This window comes from Podarcis gaigeae, assembly GCF_964106915.1.
Source record: "Podarcis gaigeae genome assembly, chromosome: 5".
NCBI lineage: Eukaryota > Metazoa > Chordata > Lepidosauria > Squamata > Lacertidae > Podarcis > Podarcis gaigeae.
The window spans coordinates 31,757,815-31,771,441 of NC_139681.1; the positions used below are offsets into that span (position 1 = coordinate 31,757,815).

Here is a 13,627-nt window from a genome sequence, read left to right on the forward strand (position 1 = left end):
GCCAGCACTTTCCATAAGCAATAAAATTCACTTAGTGGTTTCCTTAGCTCATACTTCTCCCAGTCCAGCCCCCTCAATGCCCTTGTTTAAAGTAGGCCATGTTGCAAGACTGGCTGTATTATGTAAACCTGAGGCCGGAGGTTTGTGTGTGTGGATCCATATGTAACTTTCATTAACAGCATTTCAGATACATGACCACACGTACTTCTTCCTGCGTATAGCCATAAAAGCTCCCACACAAAAATAAGTCAATTTTACAAAGATGCCACTTGGGAACATTAAAACCAACCAACCAAGTCCACTTGTGCTACTTTAGCTCATTCTCCAAGGCAAGCGTTATATATTCACGATTGCACTAAAACCTAAAGACCTTTTCTGCACTGGTAAGAGTTGCCCTAAATGCAATAATAAACTAACAAACCTGACGCCAGCCGTGCTGATTCACGCTAGCCTGCTGATTTCAATGGGACTTTCTAAGCAAGAATAGTTAACAGTGCAACCTGGGTTGCCTTTAAAAACAAAACAATTTTCCAAACTTAACACCTCAAATTCTAGGGGAATCATTAACAGCCTGACTCACTCATTATTTGCATATCTTAGCATTCTGAGACGGAAAGCATTTAGACACATCTCTGCTTGCAAGACAGTCACGGGTATATGTCACGCAACTCCCAGGCGAAACATATTCCCATCTCTCTCTTCTCAGGCAGCATGCTAAATCCTCCTCACAGTGCCACTTCAGACACTCTGCTCTCCTGACCTCAGAACAATGAAGTGGGTTTCTTAGAAAATACTGAACTGGAAAACAAAAGAGGACCATTCTGCTATGTGAGGAATCTGCACAGAGTAATTGTCAGTTTGTGCTGGGAAATTTTTCTGACGTCCCAGCAAGTGATCTAAATCAACAAGCTTATTTTGCTTGCATTTAATAAACAAAGATACAGTGGTACTGCTGGTTAAATACTTAATTCGTTCCGGAGGTCTGTTCTTAACCTGAAGCACCACTTTAGCTAATGGGGCCTCCTGCTGTTGCCGCGCAGCCACCACACAATTTCTGTTCTCATCCTGAAGCAAAGTCCTTAACTCAAGGTAATATTTCTGGGTTAGCGGAATCTGTAACCTGAAGCATATGTAACCTGAAGTGTATGTAACCCGAAGTACCACTGTACAAACTTTGAAACTGTCTGATCTTGCTCAATAGCTATTTGCAGCCAGCATCCATTCACTTTTACTAATGAACTTGTGAAAGATACCACCCCCGTGGAAAAAATAAAGCACTGGAATGTTTTCCAGAAACTGTTCAGTCACATGTCACTGCTTGAGAATGTATTGTGGAAAATGATACCACTTAACTCTCTAATTCTCCCCCTCCCCAAGCCCCCCCCCCCCTTGCTGTTTTGTAGAACTGGAGCCTTATCTACTATGAGCCAATCAGCATTTTCTCAATCTTGCTCCATGCAGCAAACATGGATTAGACTGAATTAGAAACCTCTCATCTTGGATATAATTTAGTTGGGGACTCAGATATGTGGTCCTCACATACAAACAACATTGCGTAAGAAGAATTCTGCTAGATCAGGCTAAAAGCCCAGGAGTCCAGCATTCTGTTCTCAGTGACTACCTTATCTTTCTCCTAAACAGCTCAGTCATTCCTCAGCTTATCTTAATGGCCCATTTGAAGTACTAGCCAAGAGATCCTTTTAGGACACCCAGATCAGAATCTAATCTTGTTTGTGGGGAGTTCTGCTGGAAATTAGGTATGGGGCAATGAACTAAACGTTACATATTAATTGAGCCGAACTCCAGATAAAGATAAGTTTATCATCCACCTGAACCTGGGAATCAGGTCAGCTTGCCACAGGAAACCACGAGTGGTGAGGTCACCTGTCTTTTGGAAGACCTATAAACATGAAAAATGTTGGGTTTATTTTGATGTGGTGGGAACCTTCTTCTCCTCTCTTTTGCTGATGAAAGACTGTCTTCTTGCTGTGAGGTCATAGAATGGGAGAGTCAGAAGGGACCCTGAGGTCTAGTCCAACCCCCTAAAATTCAGTAATCTCAATTAGATAATACATGACAGGTGGCCATCCAACCTCTCCTTAAAAACCTCAAATGGTGGCAAGTCCACCACCCTCTGACAGTCCATTTCACTGTCAGACAGCTCTTACAGCCTGAAAGTTTCTCCTGTTTAGTCGGAATCTCCTTTCCTGCAACTTGAAGCCATTGGTTCGGGTTCTGCACTCCGGAGCAGGAGAAAAGAAGCTTGCTCCAACTTCCATGTGATAGGTCTTTAGATATTTGAAGATGGCTATCATGTCTCCTCTCAGCCTCTCCTCTTTTCCAGGCTAAGCATACCCATTTCCCTCAACCATTCCTCATAAGGCTTAGCTTCCAGACCTGTTATCATCTGTGTTGCCCTCCTCTGCACAAGGTTCAGCTTGTCGATATCATTCTTAAATTGTGGTGCCCAGAACTGGACACAGTACTCCAGGTGTGGTCTGACCAAGGCAGAATAGAGCTTGATCAGCATACCACACTTCTGTTGATGCAACCTAGAACAGAATTAGCCTTTTTTTTGGGGGGGGGGGGAGCTGCTGTTCCAGACTGTTGACTCATGTGAAGCTTGTGGTGTACTAAGACCAGGGGTCAGCAAACTTTTTCAGCAGGGGGCCAGTCAACTGTCCTTCAGACCTTGTGCGGGGCCGGACTATATGGGGGGGGGTGGACAAATTCCTATGCCCCACAAATAACCCAGAGATGAATTTTAAATAAAAGCACACATTCTACTCATGTAAAAACAGGCTGATTCCTGGACCGTCTGAAGGCCGGATTTAGAGGGCGATTGGGCCGGATCTGGCCCCCGGGCCTTAGTTTGCCTACCCATGACTAAGACCACCAGAGGAGGTCAGGCAGCTGGTGGGGTGGGTCTCTGAAAGACAGCATTGCTAGGGGAGCATTTTACCTCAGAGAAGGGGTGTCCAGGGTTTCCAGACATGAAGCGGCTGCGGAAAATAAATGTTCAGTCTCACTATTAAAATAAGTCAAGAGAAACAGGTTCAATAAAGTGAAACCAGGTCAAAATTCACAGCGCCAAACGCTTCAGTGTCAGATCTTTCCTTGAGGGCACCAGGAGACAGCCTGCTAGTGATCAAATACTTCTCACCTAAAGTGTTACGCGATATCACAGGAGTGGCTATATTTGATGGCTCAGTACATTAATCCCTGCATATACCCCCACGTCAGCTTGTTAAATCTGCACAGTGCTTTGTGACCCTTCACGACGAAGAACAAATATCCCCAAGTTGTTATTAGGTCATGGAGGGATTGATGAAGTCTAGAGTGGGTAAACGGCAGCGTTTCTAGGCTGAATGAGCTGACATTAGACCACCATTTCTGCACTTTGTTGGACTAAAGGCAATATAGCATCACTGCAGGGTTTCCCCACCCCCTTTTCTGCGCAAAAGGTGTTTCCCAATTAGGGAAACATTTCCCAATACTGGGATGCATTTATAATTGTGGCCCAGTATATGTCAGGGTTCTATCCCAAACAGCATTACAATGAATACTTTCCCCTCACGCCTAATGGCACGGAGCTTCCAGAAGAGTCACTCTCTGCATCACTTCCACTATTATTGGTAAAGAAGTCAGAGTGTTGTGCTGACATCTTCATACATGTCTAAGTCAACGGGGTGGCAATGGTGAGAGGTGGGTTAATAGGTAGGCAGCTCAATGGGGCGAGTTATCTTCTGACATCCATTTCACTACTAGCACCAGAATGACGTGTCAGCGTTGTTGCTTTGAAGTCAGCTACGGTTGCAAGGATTTTAGCTGGGGCAATTAGAATAAGATCCGCTATTTGACTATTGATTCAAAACCCTAAAATGTATTTTATATAACTGACTTTTTAATTTTTATTCTTTGTACATCGTATTGTTGTTTTACTGCTATGGCCGATGGCTGACGTAAATAAAGATTCATTCATTCATTCATTCATTCCCTCACTCCTGTTTTTGCCTCATATGCTACACCAGCTTTCGTAAATAAGCTCACTAAAGTTACTAGCCTGCAACTGTTTTAACTAGCTTGCTGGTGGTTGGGCAGAAGAAAGGTGGAGAATTCTGTCCCTCCTCTGGCAACCTGTTTGGGTTTCCATGCTGGGCCCTCTCACTCACGTACATGGCACTCCATGCACTTGTCTGAACTCAGGTCCTGGTCACCCGTAGCTAAGAGGCTAGTTCTTAAAATCATGGCTGGGCTCCAGCAATTTACATGGGTGAAGCAAGAGTTGCAAAGCGAGAGCTGCTTGCATTTCTGCAAGTCCTACATCAATGTAATAATCAAAATTGGTTGTTAGTGTATGCCTCTTTAGTTCTTCTGTCTGTGTAAACCACTCCATGCGAGAAGCAGCCATGAAACAGAAGTGGTAGCATTTCTAAAGAGAGGATCTGAAATTATTTCCTAATTTTGCTGGTGGAAATGGTTGAGTTTGTAGGAATAATGGTATCTTTGTTTGTTTTTGTGCATGCATCAGTTGCAATAATTCAAGCCTATGTTCTCTGGGAAGGGGAATCACCAGCAAGAAAATAAAGTACAACTCAAACTGATCACGCATGAAGTTTGTTGGATTGCCTTAGGCAAATCAAATCAGTCTCAACTCCCTATTTGAAATATGGAGATAGCAACACCGGCCTTACAGGGTTATTGCAAAGATTGCAGATAAAAGTACTTAATATTTATATTTCAAACCCTTCTTATTATGGTTTTATAACTGCTTTTAATGATGATTTCACTGCTGCTGATTTTTAGGGTTTTACTGTCTCCACTGAGTTATCTTAAATGTTTTGAAGGTACAAACTAACAGAGCATTGGTACTCAAGTCTCATTGGTCCAATCTAGCTACAGATGCCACATAAGCAGAGGTCCACTGGACACTTCATACTGGAACCTCAGGTGAATCATTTTGTTCTGCAATCCACTTATATGTAAACTTGGCCAGTGAAGCACTAGGCTTTGTAAAGAAAGTGAGGATTTTCAGTGGAGATGCAAAATCAAGCATGTTAATTTTATTCGTGCCAGAATTTCAGAAACTTAACACTTCGAAACAGAACCTTGCATTAAAAACAAACAAACAAACATGGGGAGCCCAGTAAAATTTGAAGTTGCCCATCATAAGAGATGTGCCAATGTTCTCTTGGGAGAAGTTACCTACTTTGCTAAAGAGAAATAAAAAATCCAAGGGAAGGAAAGCAACTAGGAATTAAGGAGGAAAACAACAGTGTGGGACCAAGATGCCTAGGAGGCTTCCTCCACTGGAGCGTTCGCATCAGAACGCCAATCCCGTGAATCAAGAAGCAACAAACTTCTCAGCTTGCACGCCAAGACAAGAGGCTCCCTGCTGCAGCCGGCAGCCTGTTCACACCTGCCAGTGTTTTGGAAAAAGCCATAAAGTACAGCAGGCAGCTTGCAGAATTCCAAACAGGTGCTAAGAGGGTTTTCACTTTGGAAAAGCTGGACTATAATGGGCACCTGTAGACTTCTATTGCCATGCCTGTGTCTCCACTTTTTAAACACCTGCGTCATTGGCGTTGTGGCAGCACGGAATCCCGAAGGAGGCAGACCTAGGAGGGCCATACATTTCAAATTACTTGTCAGTAATTACTGTTGATTGCCCACTGTGCCCTCCCCTTTCCTGAGCCCTCTAAGCACGCAACAGCAAAACAGCAAAACTAATCTCGCAGCTAACATAGGCATGTTAAGTCTCTCACTTCATGCAAGTGGACTATGAAGAGGAAATGCAAGCACTGTAGTTCTTACTTTCTCCAAAACCCAAGCCAAACTGAGACAACACACACACTGTCTTCTCCTGAGTTCTCTGCCATAGCAGAGGCACTGGGGACAAGCAGGGCTTCCCCTCCCATTATGCAAAGTGTTGACAAAGGCAAGAAGAAGCAAGAATGTTTTTCACTGCTTCTTCTAACAATCTCCAACGTCTGGAATTAAGCAAGGCAGGCCAGTGTTGGGAAGGTGGTGCTAGGCTTTGAGAACAAAACAGAAGTTCGTCTATATTTTGTATGGCTCATTCAATTCATAGAATCGTAGAGTTGGAAAGGACCCAAGGGTCATCTAGTCCAACCCCCTGCAATGCAGGAATCTTTTGCCCAATGTGGGGCTCGAACCCACGACCCGGAGATTAAAGGGTCTTAGGCTCTACTGACTGAGCTATCCCAGCAGGGTGGCGCTTGGGGGGGAATTGTCATCACGCCACTCCTTGGTGTGTGGAGTGCCCCAGGGTGCGATACTCTCCCCGATGCTTTTTAACATCTTTATGCGCCCCCTCGCCCAGCTTGTCCGGAGTTTTGGGCTGGGTTGCCATCAGTATGCTGATGACACCCAACTCTATCTGTTGATGGATGGCCATCCTGACTCGGCCCCAGACACACTGACCAGATGTTTGGAAGCTGTGGCTGGATGGTTACGTGGGAGCCGGTTGAAGTTAAATCCTGCGAAGACAGAGGTCCTCTGGCTGGGACGGGACGATATGGGATTGAGGGGGCAACTCCCATCTCTTGCCAGCACAGTCCGTTAAGAGTTTGGGTGTAATCTTTGATACCTCCCTCTCCATGGAGGTGCAGATTGCAGCTATAACAAAGGCGGCATTTTTCCATCTCCGCCAAGCTAAGCAGTTGGCTCCTTACCTCTCTCGCCCTGACCTAGCCACTGTGATCCACGCAACGGTCACCTCCAGACTGGATTGTTGTAACTCGCTCTACATGGGGCTGCCCTTGAGACTGACCCAGAAACTCCAGCGGGTGCAGAATGCCACGGCGAGGCCCCTTATGGGGTCTTTGCTGCGAGATCATATTCATCCGGTACTATACCAGCTGCACTGGATCCCGGTGGAGTACAGGATCAGGTTTAAGGTGCTGGTTTTAACCTTTAAAGCCCTATACGGCCTAGGACCCTCGTACCTACAGGACCGCCTCTCCTGGTATGTTCCACAGAGAAATTTACGGTCTGCAAATAAAAACATCCTGAAGATCCCAGGCCACAGAGAGGCCGCGGCTCCAATCTGGTGGAACGCTCTGTCACAAGAGACTAGGGCCCTGCGGGACATGACATCTTTTTGCAGGGCCCGCAAGACAGAGCTGTTCCACCAGGCCTTTGGTCAGGGCGCAGCCTGACCCCCTCCTCTGGCAATCTGCACAGAATTTTGCTTAATGGTTGCCATCAATTTGATTTTAATTAATTTTATAATGAAGGTTTTTAGAATGTTGGATTATTTTGATTGTTGTTAGCCGCCCTGAGCCCAGCTTCGGCTGGGGAGGGCGGGATATAAATAAAAATTTATTATTATTATTATTATTATTATTATTATTATTATTATTATTATTACCACATTCATAACAAGATTAATGCAACTGTTGCATGACAGAATGGGGTTGTCATTGTTTTGCATGACAGGCAAAATTCACAAAGAATTAGAACCGATTCTCAAAGCACTAGGCAAAAACCTCTGGCGCTGAAAGAGCGACCATGTATTAGGTTTGCTGCTCACTGTACTCCATTGAACATACCCCTGGGATGTCCTATTGATGAACATTCCCTCCTTCCCCTTTCTCACACTGATCCCTTGTGCAGAAACACCTGCACACAGACTATAAATAGCTAATATTTTCAAGTGACATTTCGATCAGAAAGCGGAGTAGGCCTTCCTGCTTTGGCAATTTAAGGCCCTATGTTTACTCTGTTCCCTCTGGGGTCCCCTTTGCGAGATCAAGATTTATTTATTTATTTTACACTTTTCTCAATGTAGTGTTTCCAACAGCCAGCCATCATCGCTCAGCCTGCCCTATCAGAACTCTGTTTTAATCCTCACTATAGTACTTTGCAATCTGACAGATAGGCTGGTAAGCCTCTGTTAGAGCTTGATAGCACTTGCGAAAATTGGTTTTCCCAGACAGCTGTTGCAACCCATTCTGCAGGACCTGGGCCTGTAGCAAATGCTGGAATCATCGTGACATTCAGAAAGGACTGGGGGAGAAACTGCTGCTATGCAGTGGCAAGGCAACTTTTTCAACTTTGAAGGTTACAAGGGAAACAAGTGATAAGCCCAAAACACACAGCTAAATTGCAGGTGCCTTTTCCCCTTTGCATGCAAAAGATCCATAGTGTGTTGAGAGGCCTGTGGTATCTTGTTCTATTTTGCTAATTTTTGAGGAGGTTTGTCTCTTAAAGTGTGCTTTCTCTTTTATGCAGGCTCCTTTGGTGCAAAAGATCTGTAGATCCACCTCCGGGATCTCCATTTAGGGCTGGGAAGGACCCTTGCCTGAATCCCTGGAGAGCTTCTACCGCTCAGTGCATATGACATAAAGCTAGATGGATCAGTGGCCTCACACCGAATAAGGAAGCTTCCTATTTTTATGTTACTTACCCTAAAGTGAGAAATGAGACAAGTGTCAGGCAAAGTGGGGAAGACATGTGCGATTTTGGATGGAAACTGGCATTAAAGCTGAAATTTGCCAGGCAGTTCTAAAGTTAAGGCAAGCATCTTGGAGGCTATCCCTGTAGCAAAAATAATTATGCCTAGAGGTGGGCTGCTACTGTTCGCACTTCACAGGCAAGCGTAAACTCCATCCATTCATCCATCCATTTCTCATGTAGTACCAGAGTGATCCAGTTCTGGTTTTCCCAGATAGGAGACAAGTAAATACTGAGTCCATGCTATTCTTTTTTACTTGAAAGTTAATCAAACCTCCAGAATGCCATTCCTTTGTCCTACTACAGTGGTACCTCTGGATGCAAACGGGATCCGTTCCGGAGCCCCATTCGCATCCTGAAGCGAACGCAACCCACGTCTGCACATGCACGGGTCACAACTCGCCGCTTCCACGCATGACGTCATTTTGAGCATCTGCGCATGCGCGAGCGGCGAAACCCGGAAATAACATGCTCTGTTACTTCCAGGTTGCTGCAGAGCGTAACCTGAAAACGCTTAACCTGAAGAACATTTAACCCGAGGTATGACTGTATTTCTGAGTTAGAGTTTATACAACATGTCAGAAGTCTTGGGAGTAGTATGCACTGGGCTGCCAAGAGCTGCAACCATAATCCCATCTGTACCTTTTCAAAAAGGTGAAAAATTCCTAACTTGAGCTGCAATACTGTGATGTGTGTGGATCTTTCACTGGACACTTAACAGCAGCAACAATTATGCAGCTAGACAATTGTCATGCTATATGCATTACAGCGAAAGTCCCTATACACCTGTGAGATTAATGCCATGAGATGCTGGCAAGTTTCGAAAGCAGCATATTCTATGTTATCACACACAGCCAAGCCTCTTATTTAGAGGTTCTGCAATTCATCCCCTTCCTTATTCCTCACATACCTTTACAACTGTATGAATTAGAATTCCCTATGCAATGATGGAAAAGTTTATCAAATTTCCAACAAAACTATTTGAAACTTTTAGGAGGCTGCCTAATTTATTTAAGGAATAAATTAAGCTGCCTAATTTATTTTAAGCACTGAATTGAACTGATTGACTCTTAACTTCCAGCATTAGCTTTTTAATAGCCCGGACAAGCAAACTCTCAGGGTTTCCAATCTGCCCTCAGTTATGAAACCAGACTTTGAGTCCATCAGAGCACCTGGATAACAAAGGCCTTGAGAGAAATTGCGGAAAAAACATTTGCTGCTCCCCTTGTGAGAGAAATGTAAAACAGTCTCATCTCCCTCCAGTCCCAGCCTAGCCTGAGTGGGGGTGGGGGAGAGAAAACCACACATAAAATATCAGAGTGGCAGCAAAATCCAAAAATTACTTATGCACTGTGTGATGAAGTACTTTCTTTTGTCTGTCACGAGTCCTGCAAATCATCAGTTTCACTTATCAAACCAACAGATGGTTGGAAGTACTGGGATCCAACTCAGCTTGCACTGAAGGCAGACATGTGCATGGGAAAGAGGAGAGTGAGGAAAAACCCTTAAAGTTTCCTAGACAGCCCTTTCTGACCTAACCTGTGCTGACCTTCCCTCCGGTACTAGACTGATACCCTTAGGGTTGCTGACCTCATTTCCTACTTCCTTCTACTTCATCCTCACCTTGGAAAAGGAGACATCTACTTTGGATCTCTCTGCATGCAAGATGCAAGCATAGCTTGAGACACAAGAGCAAGCATAGCTCATTGCATCTCTCAAGTTAGGCAGAACCAGGATCTTTCCTATCAAGCATGTATTTCCTGTAATAAACGTAGCTTTCTTGTTTTCCTAAACTCAGAATCTCAGTGTGACTATATCCAGGGTAAGGTGTGCTCTTCCAATTCAGTATTAAGTTTGATTTCTGCTGAGTGTTTTAACTCCAAATGCCAAAAGCCTTAGCAACCTGATTACCACACGGGACAACCACATGCCTCTGAGAAGCCCACAAACAGGACCAATATAGTGCAAGAGGGATGAAAAGAAGATGTCCGTATCTCTTTTCTTCACTGTCATATTTTCTAAACTAAAAAAGCCCCAAATGCTGGATTATGGACACCACGTGCGCAATGTATTTGCAAAAACAAACCAGAGCTGTCTTCCATAAGTGAAAGTATTGTCCTCCATAAGTATTAAGACATCAAATTCATGCACTAAGCTCACAGATAAAGAGAAGGGTTAACACAGAAGAGTTAAAACCTGAATTTCCAACTTACACGAACATCCGAAGTTCCCTGCTCTGCTGGAGAGACTTCTTCTGAGCAGTTCTGAAGTTTGTACATCCAGTAATTCTTTGCAGTGATGATGAAGTTCAAAGGCAAGAGAGAGCTAGTCCCCAGAAGGAAGAAAATAATGTAGGTGCCATTGAAGTGATCTTTAGGCTTGTGAAAACCGTGTCTGTTTCCCTCTGTCTCCTCGAACAGGGGTGTCTCTTCTTGGGTAGTGACATCCACTGGTTTGTACAAAGAGTTCGCACTGTGGTGGTAGTCATCTTGCTCCTCCAAATCAACAGCCACTTTTAGGATAAATTGAAGATGTGCGAAAGTTATGGTCACATAGCATGACATTGTTACTCGCCCTTTGACCCCTATAATAACACCACCAGTCTCTCTTACAGGGATATGGTACACTGAGAGAAGGTGCACCTGAACATTTCAAGCGAGCTATATAAATGCTTATTAATATTAAGAAATACAACCCATCTGGTTGCCAAAGAAAGCTGCAGCAACACTTGCAAGCATCCCAAATAAATCTGTGTTAAAAGGACAAGAGTTCCTGAATTCAAAGAAACTCCTTCGGTGTTCCAGAAGAGAAGTAGTTAGTGTGTCCTTATGCATAATGGAACACTGAGGCCCACTGCAGCCTAAACAGGTCTTTTAGAAGGGCCTGTGCAAAACGTTCTTACTTAAAATAATGTTAAATATATTCTGAAATATTCACATGGTTTTCAAACAGTATTCATGGAGTTTGCTTTTGCTTTACTGTATGAAATAGTTGAACTGCTAGCTGCCGCGAGTCTTCAGGGAAGGCAGGGGGAAAGTTTGTTTAAAAGTTTGTGTGTGAGAGAGAGAACAAAGTGAAGGGACAGCATCATGTGGAAGTAGTTACCTTAGAATTAAATTTTTGATCAAATGACTCTTGTTAAGTTTTTAAGCAATCTCCATTCTTCTAAGCCCTCCTGTCCAGGTCATCAAAACAAGAATTAATGGACTGGGGAGAGAATAGAATATTCCCTTTTGAAATATGTGGCTGAATCATGTTATTCCTAAGGGAGCTGGGGAATATTTTGAGGCCAACCCACAGTGAAATGGCAAAATGACATTTTTCATTGGGCCAATCAGTCGCTCACTAAGACGTGGAAGCTTTTTAGTTACACAAAAGCGCTTTGCCGGAAAGCAATCGATGCTTAATGTATGCTCGGTATGATTAAAAGAAAAATAAAATATGCCACATGGGCAAATAAACTCTGGGAGCCAATCCAGGAATTTCCTTTCAAGAAAGGTGGGCTGTCACAGAAAGTCCCACCTACAATACAAACCTAAGCTTCACTGCCTAAAAAAATGAATTATGGAAGACATCTGTAGGTCATCTCAGGACTTGGGATTTGCAAAACACAGCATTCTTCACACTTTTGGCCTTTTGACACTTGAGAAGCTTATTTTTTTTAGGCCCCACTCTATTCTTGCGACTGCAATTTGCTTTAAAACGTTTGAAATACTGTATTTTTAAATTGCTGTCACCTGCCTTGGGACCTTATGGTAAAGGGTGGATAAGAAATGGAATTAGTATCATTAATACACTGCCCAAACCCTTTGGGTACTCAGTGCCCTTGACCAGCCTTGGATACTGGGCAGCTGAGGAAGAGGCTATTTGCTGTTCTCTCAGAAAACACAATGTTTTGGCCTGGCTTTGACGGAGACCCACAAAATGCATGCTGGGTCCCCCTGAAGCCTCACAAACCCGGACAGGCAACAATAAGAAAGCCAAAAGTTAAAAAAAAGTCTCTCCGTGGGAAAAATCCTGGTGCCCCCCCCCCCCCCAGTGGCAAGAGAGAGCGCCTTAGTCTCGACTGAAAAGGTGCATCTTGCGAACGGGAAGCTGCCCGGGCCCCTCACTCCAGGAGTGCGTGGCAGGAAATGCACTCTGCACATGCTCCGTGCTGCCGCCGGCAAACACCCCCACCTCGGATTTCACGGCGAGTTTCCGAGACCGAAACAAAGTGCGGCGGGAGGAGGAGGAGCAAAGGCCGGGAGGAAGAGGAGGAGAAGCAGGAGGCGGAAAAGGAGTCGCAGGTAGAGAGCAAAGGCGAAGAGAGGCGCAGCCGCAAAACCCCCGGCGGAAAGGTCCCCGTGGCCTGAGAGCCCCGCGGAAGAAGGCGCCACTTACTGTCGCCGGCCCTGCGCGCCTCCCCATCTGCTCTGAGCCGGGCCTTCCCCAAGCACAGGCTCCGCCGGCCCTCGCGCCAAAGCCACGCCCGCCGCCGCGCAGCGCCGCCTCCTCCGCTGCTCCCTCCTTCTCCTCCTCCGCGGGGGCTTCTGCGAGGGTCGAGCAAGTGCTGCTCCTTTCATCCTCCATCTCTCCCGGAAGGTGTTCCTTAGCCCTTCTTGGAAATAGGCTAAAAATATATTTATAATACTACTAATAATAAGCATTCCTTTTGTGCGCAATGGGCACGGGTTACGACTGCTGCCCTGATTCAGGAATCTCTATCTGGATCTATCTAAACAAAAAAAATTCCTTCCAGTAGCACCTTAAAGGCCAACTAAGTTAGTTCTTGGTATGAGCTTTCGTGTGCATGCACACTTCTTCAGATACACAGATTCCTTTTGTGTATCTGAAGAAGTGTGCATGCACACGAAAGCTCATACCAAGAACTAACTTAGTTGGTCTTTAAGGTGCTACTGGAAGGAATTTTTTTTGTTTTGACTATGGCAGACTAACACGGCTACCTATCTGGAACTGGATCTATCTAAGTTTATCAGATCAATTCCCCCTAAAATATTTCAGGGCACCCCAAAATTGATGGGCATGACATTGCCATTCAAATGGGGTGCGTGTGTGTGTGTGCATTGTGTCATGTGATCATACCTACCCCTCCCCGAATATTTTATTCAAGTTGGCACCCCTGATTCATTTCCAAAGCTCCTTCCCC

At 44.7% G+C, this 13,627-nt stretch overlaps 1 protein-coding gene across 2 annotated transcripts in view; it reads right to left on the reverse strand.

The window, feature by feature from the left end:
• SLC29A3 (solute carrier family 29 member 3) overlaps positions 1-13,006 on the reverse strand; it is a gene marked incomplete at its 5' end in the record, with an annotated part of 35,753 nt that extends 22,747 nt beyond the window's left edge. Inside the window, 2 exons of one of the 2 annotated variants that reach the window (XM_083740714.1) lie at positions 10,692-10,990; positions 12,862-13,006. In XM_083740714.1, coding sequence (XP_083596840.1) covers positions 10,692-10,990; position 12,862 — 300 coding nt within the window. Of the gene's footprint in view, positions 1-10,691; positions 11,043-12,861 lie in introns of those variants that run through there. The other variant, XM_083740713.1, reaches the window with a different exon arrangement.
• Positions 13,007-13,627: the final 621 nt, after the last annotated feature.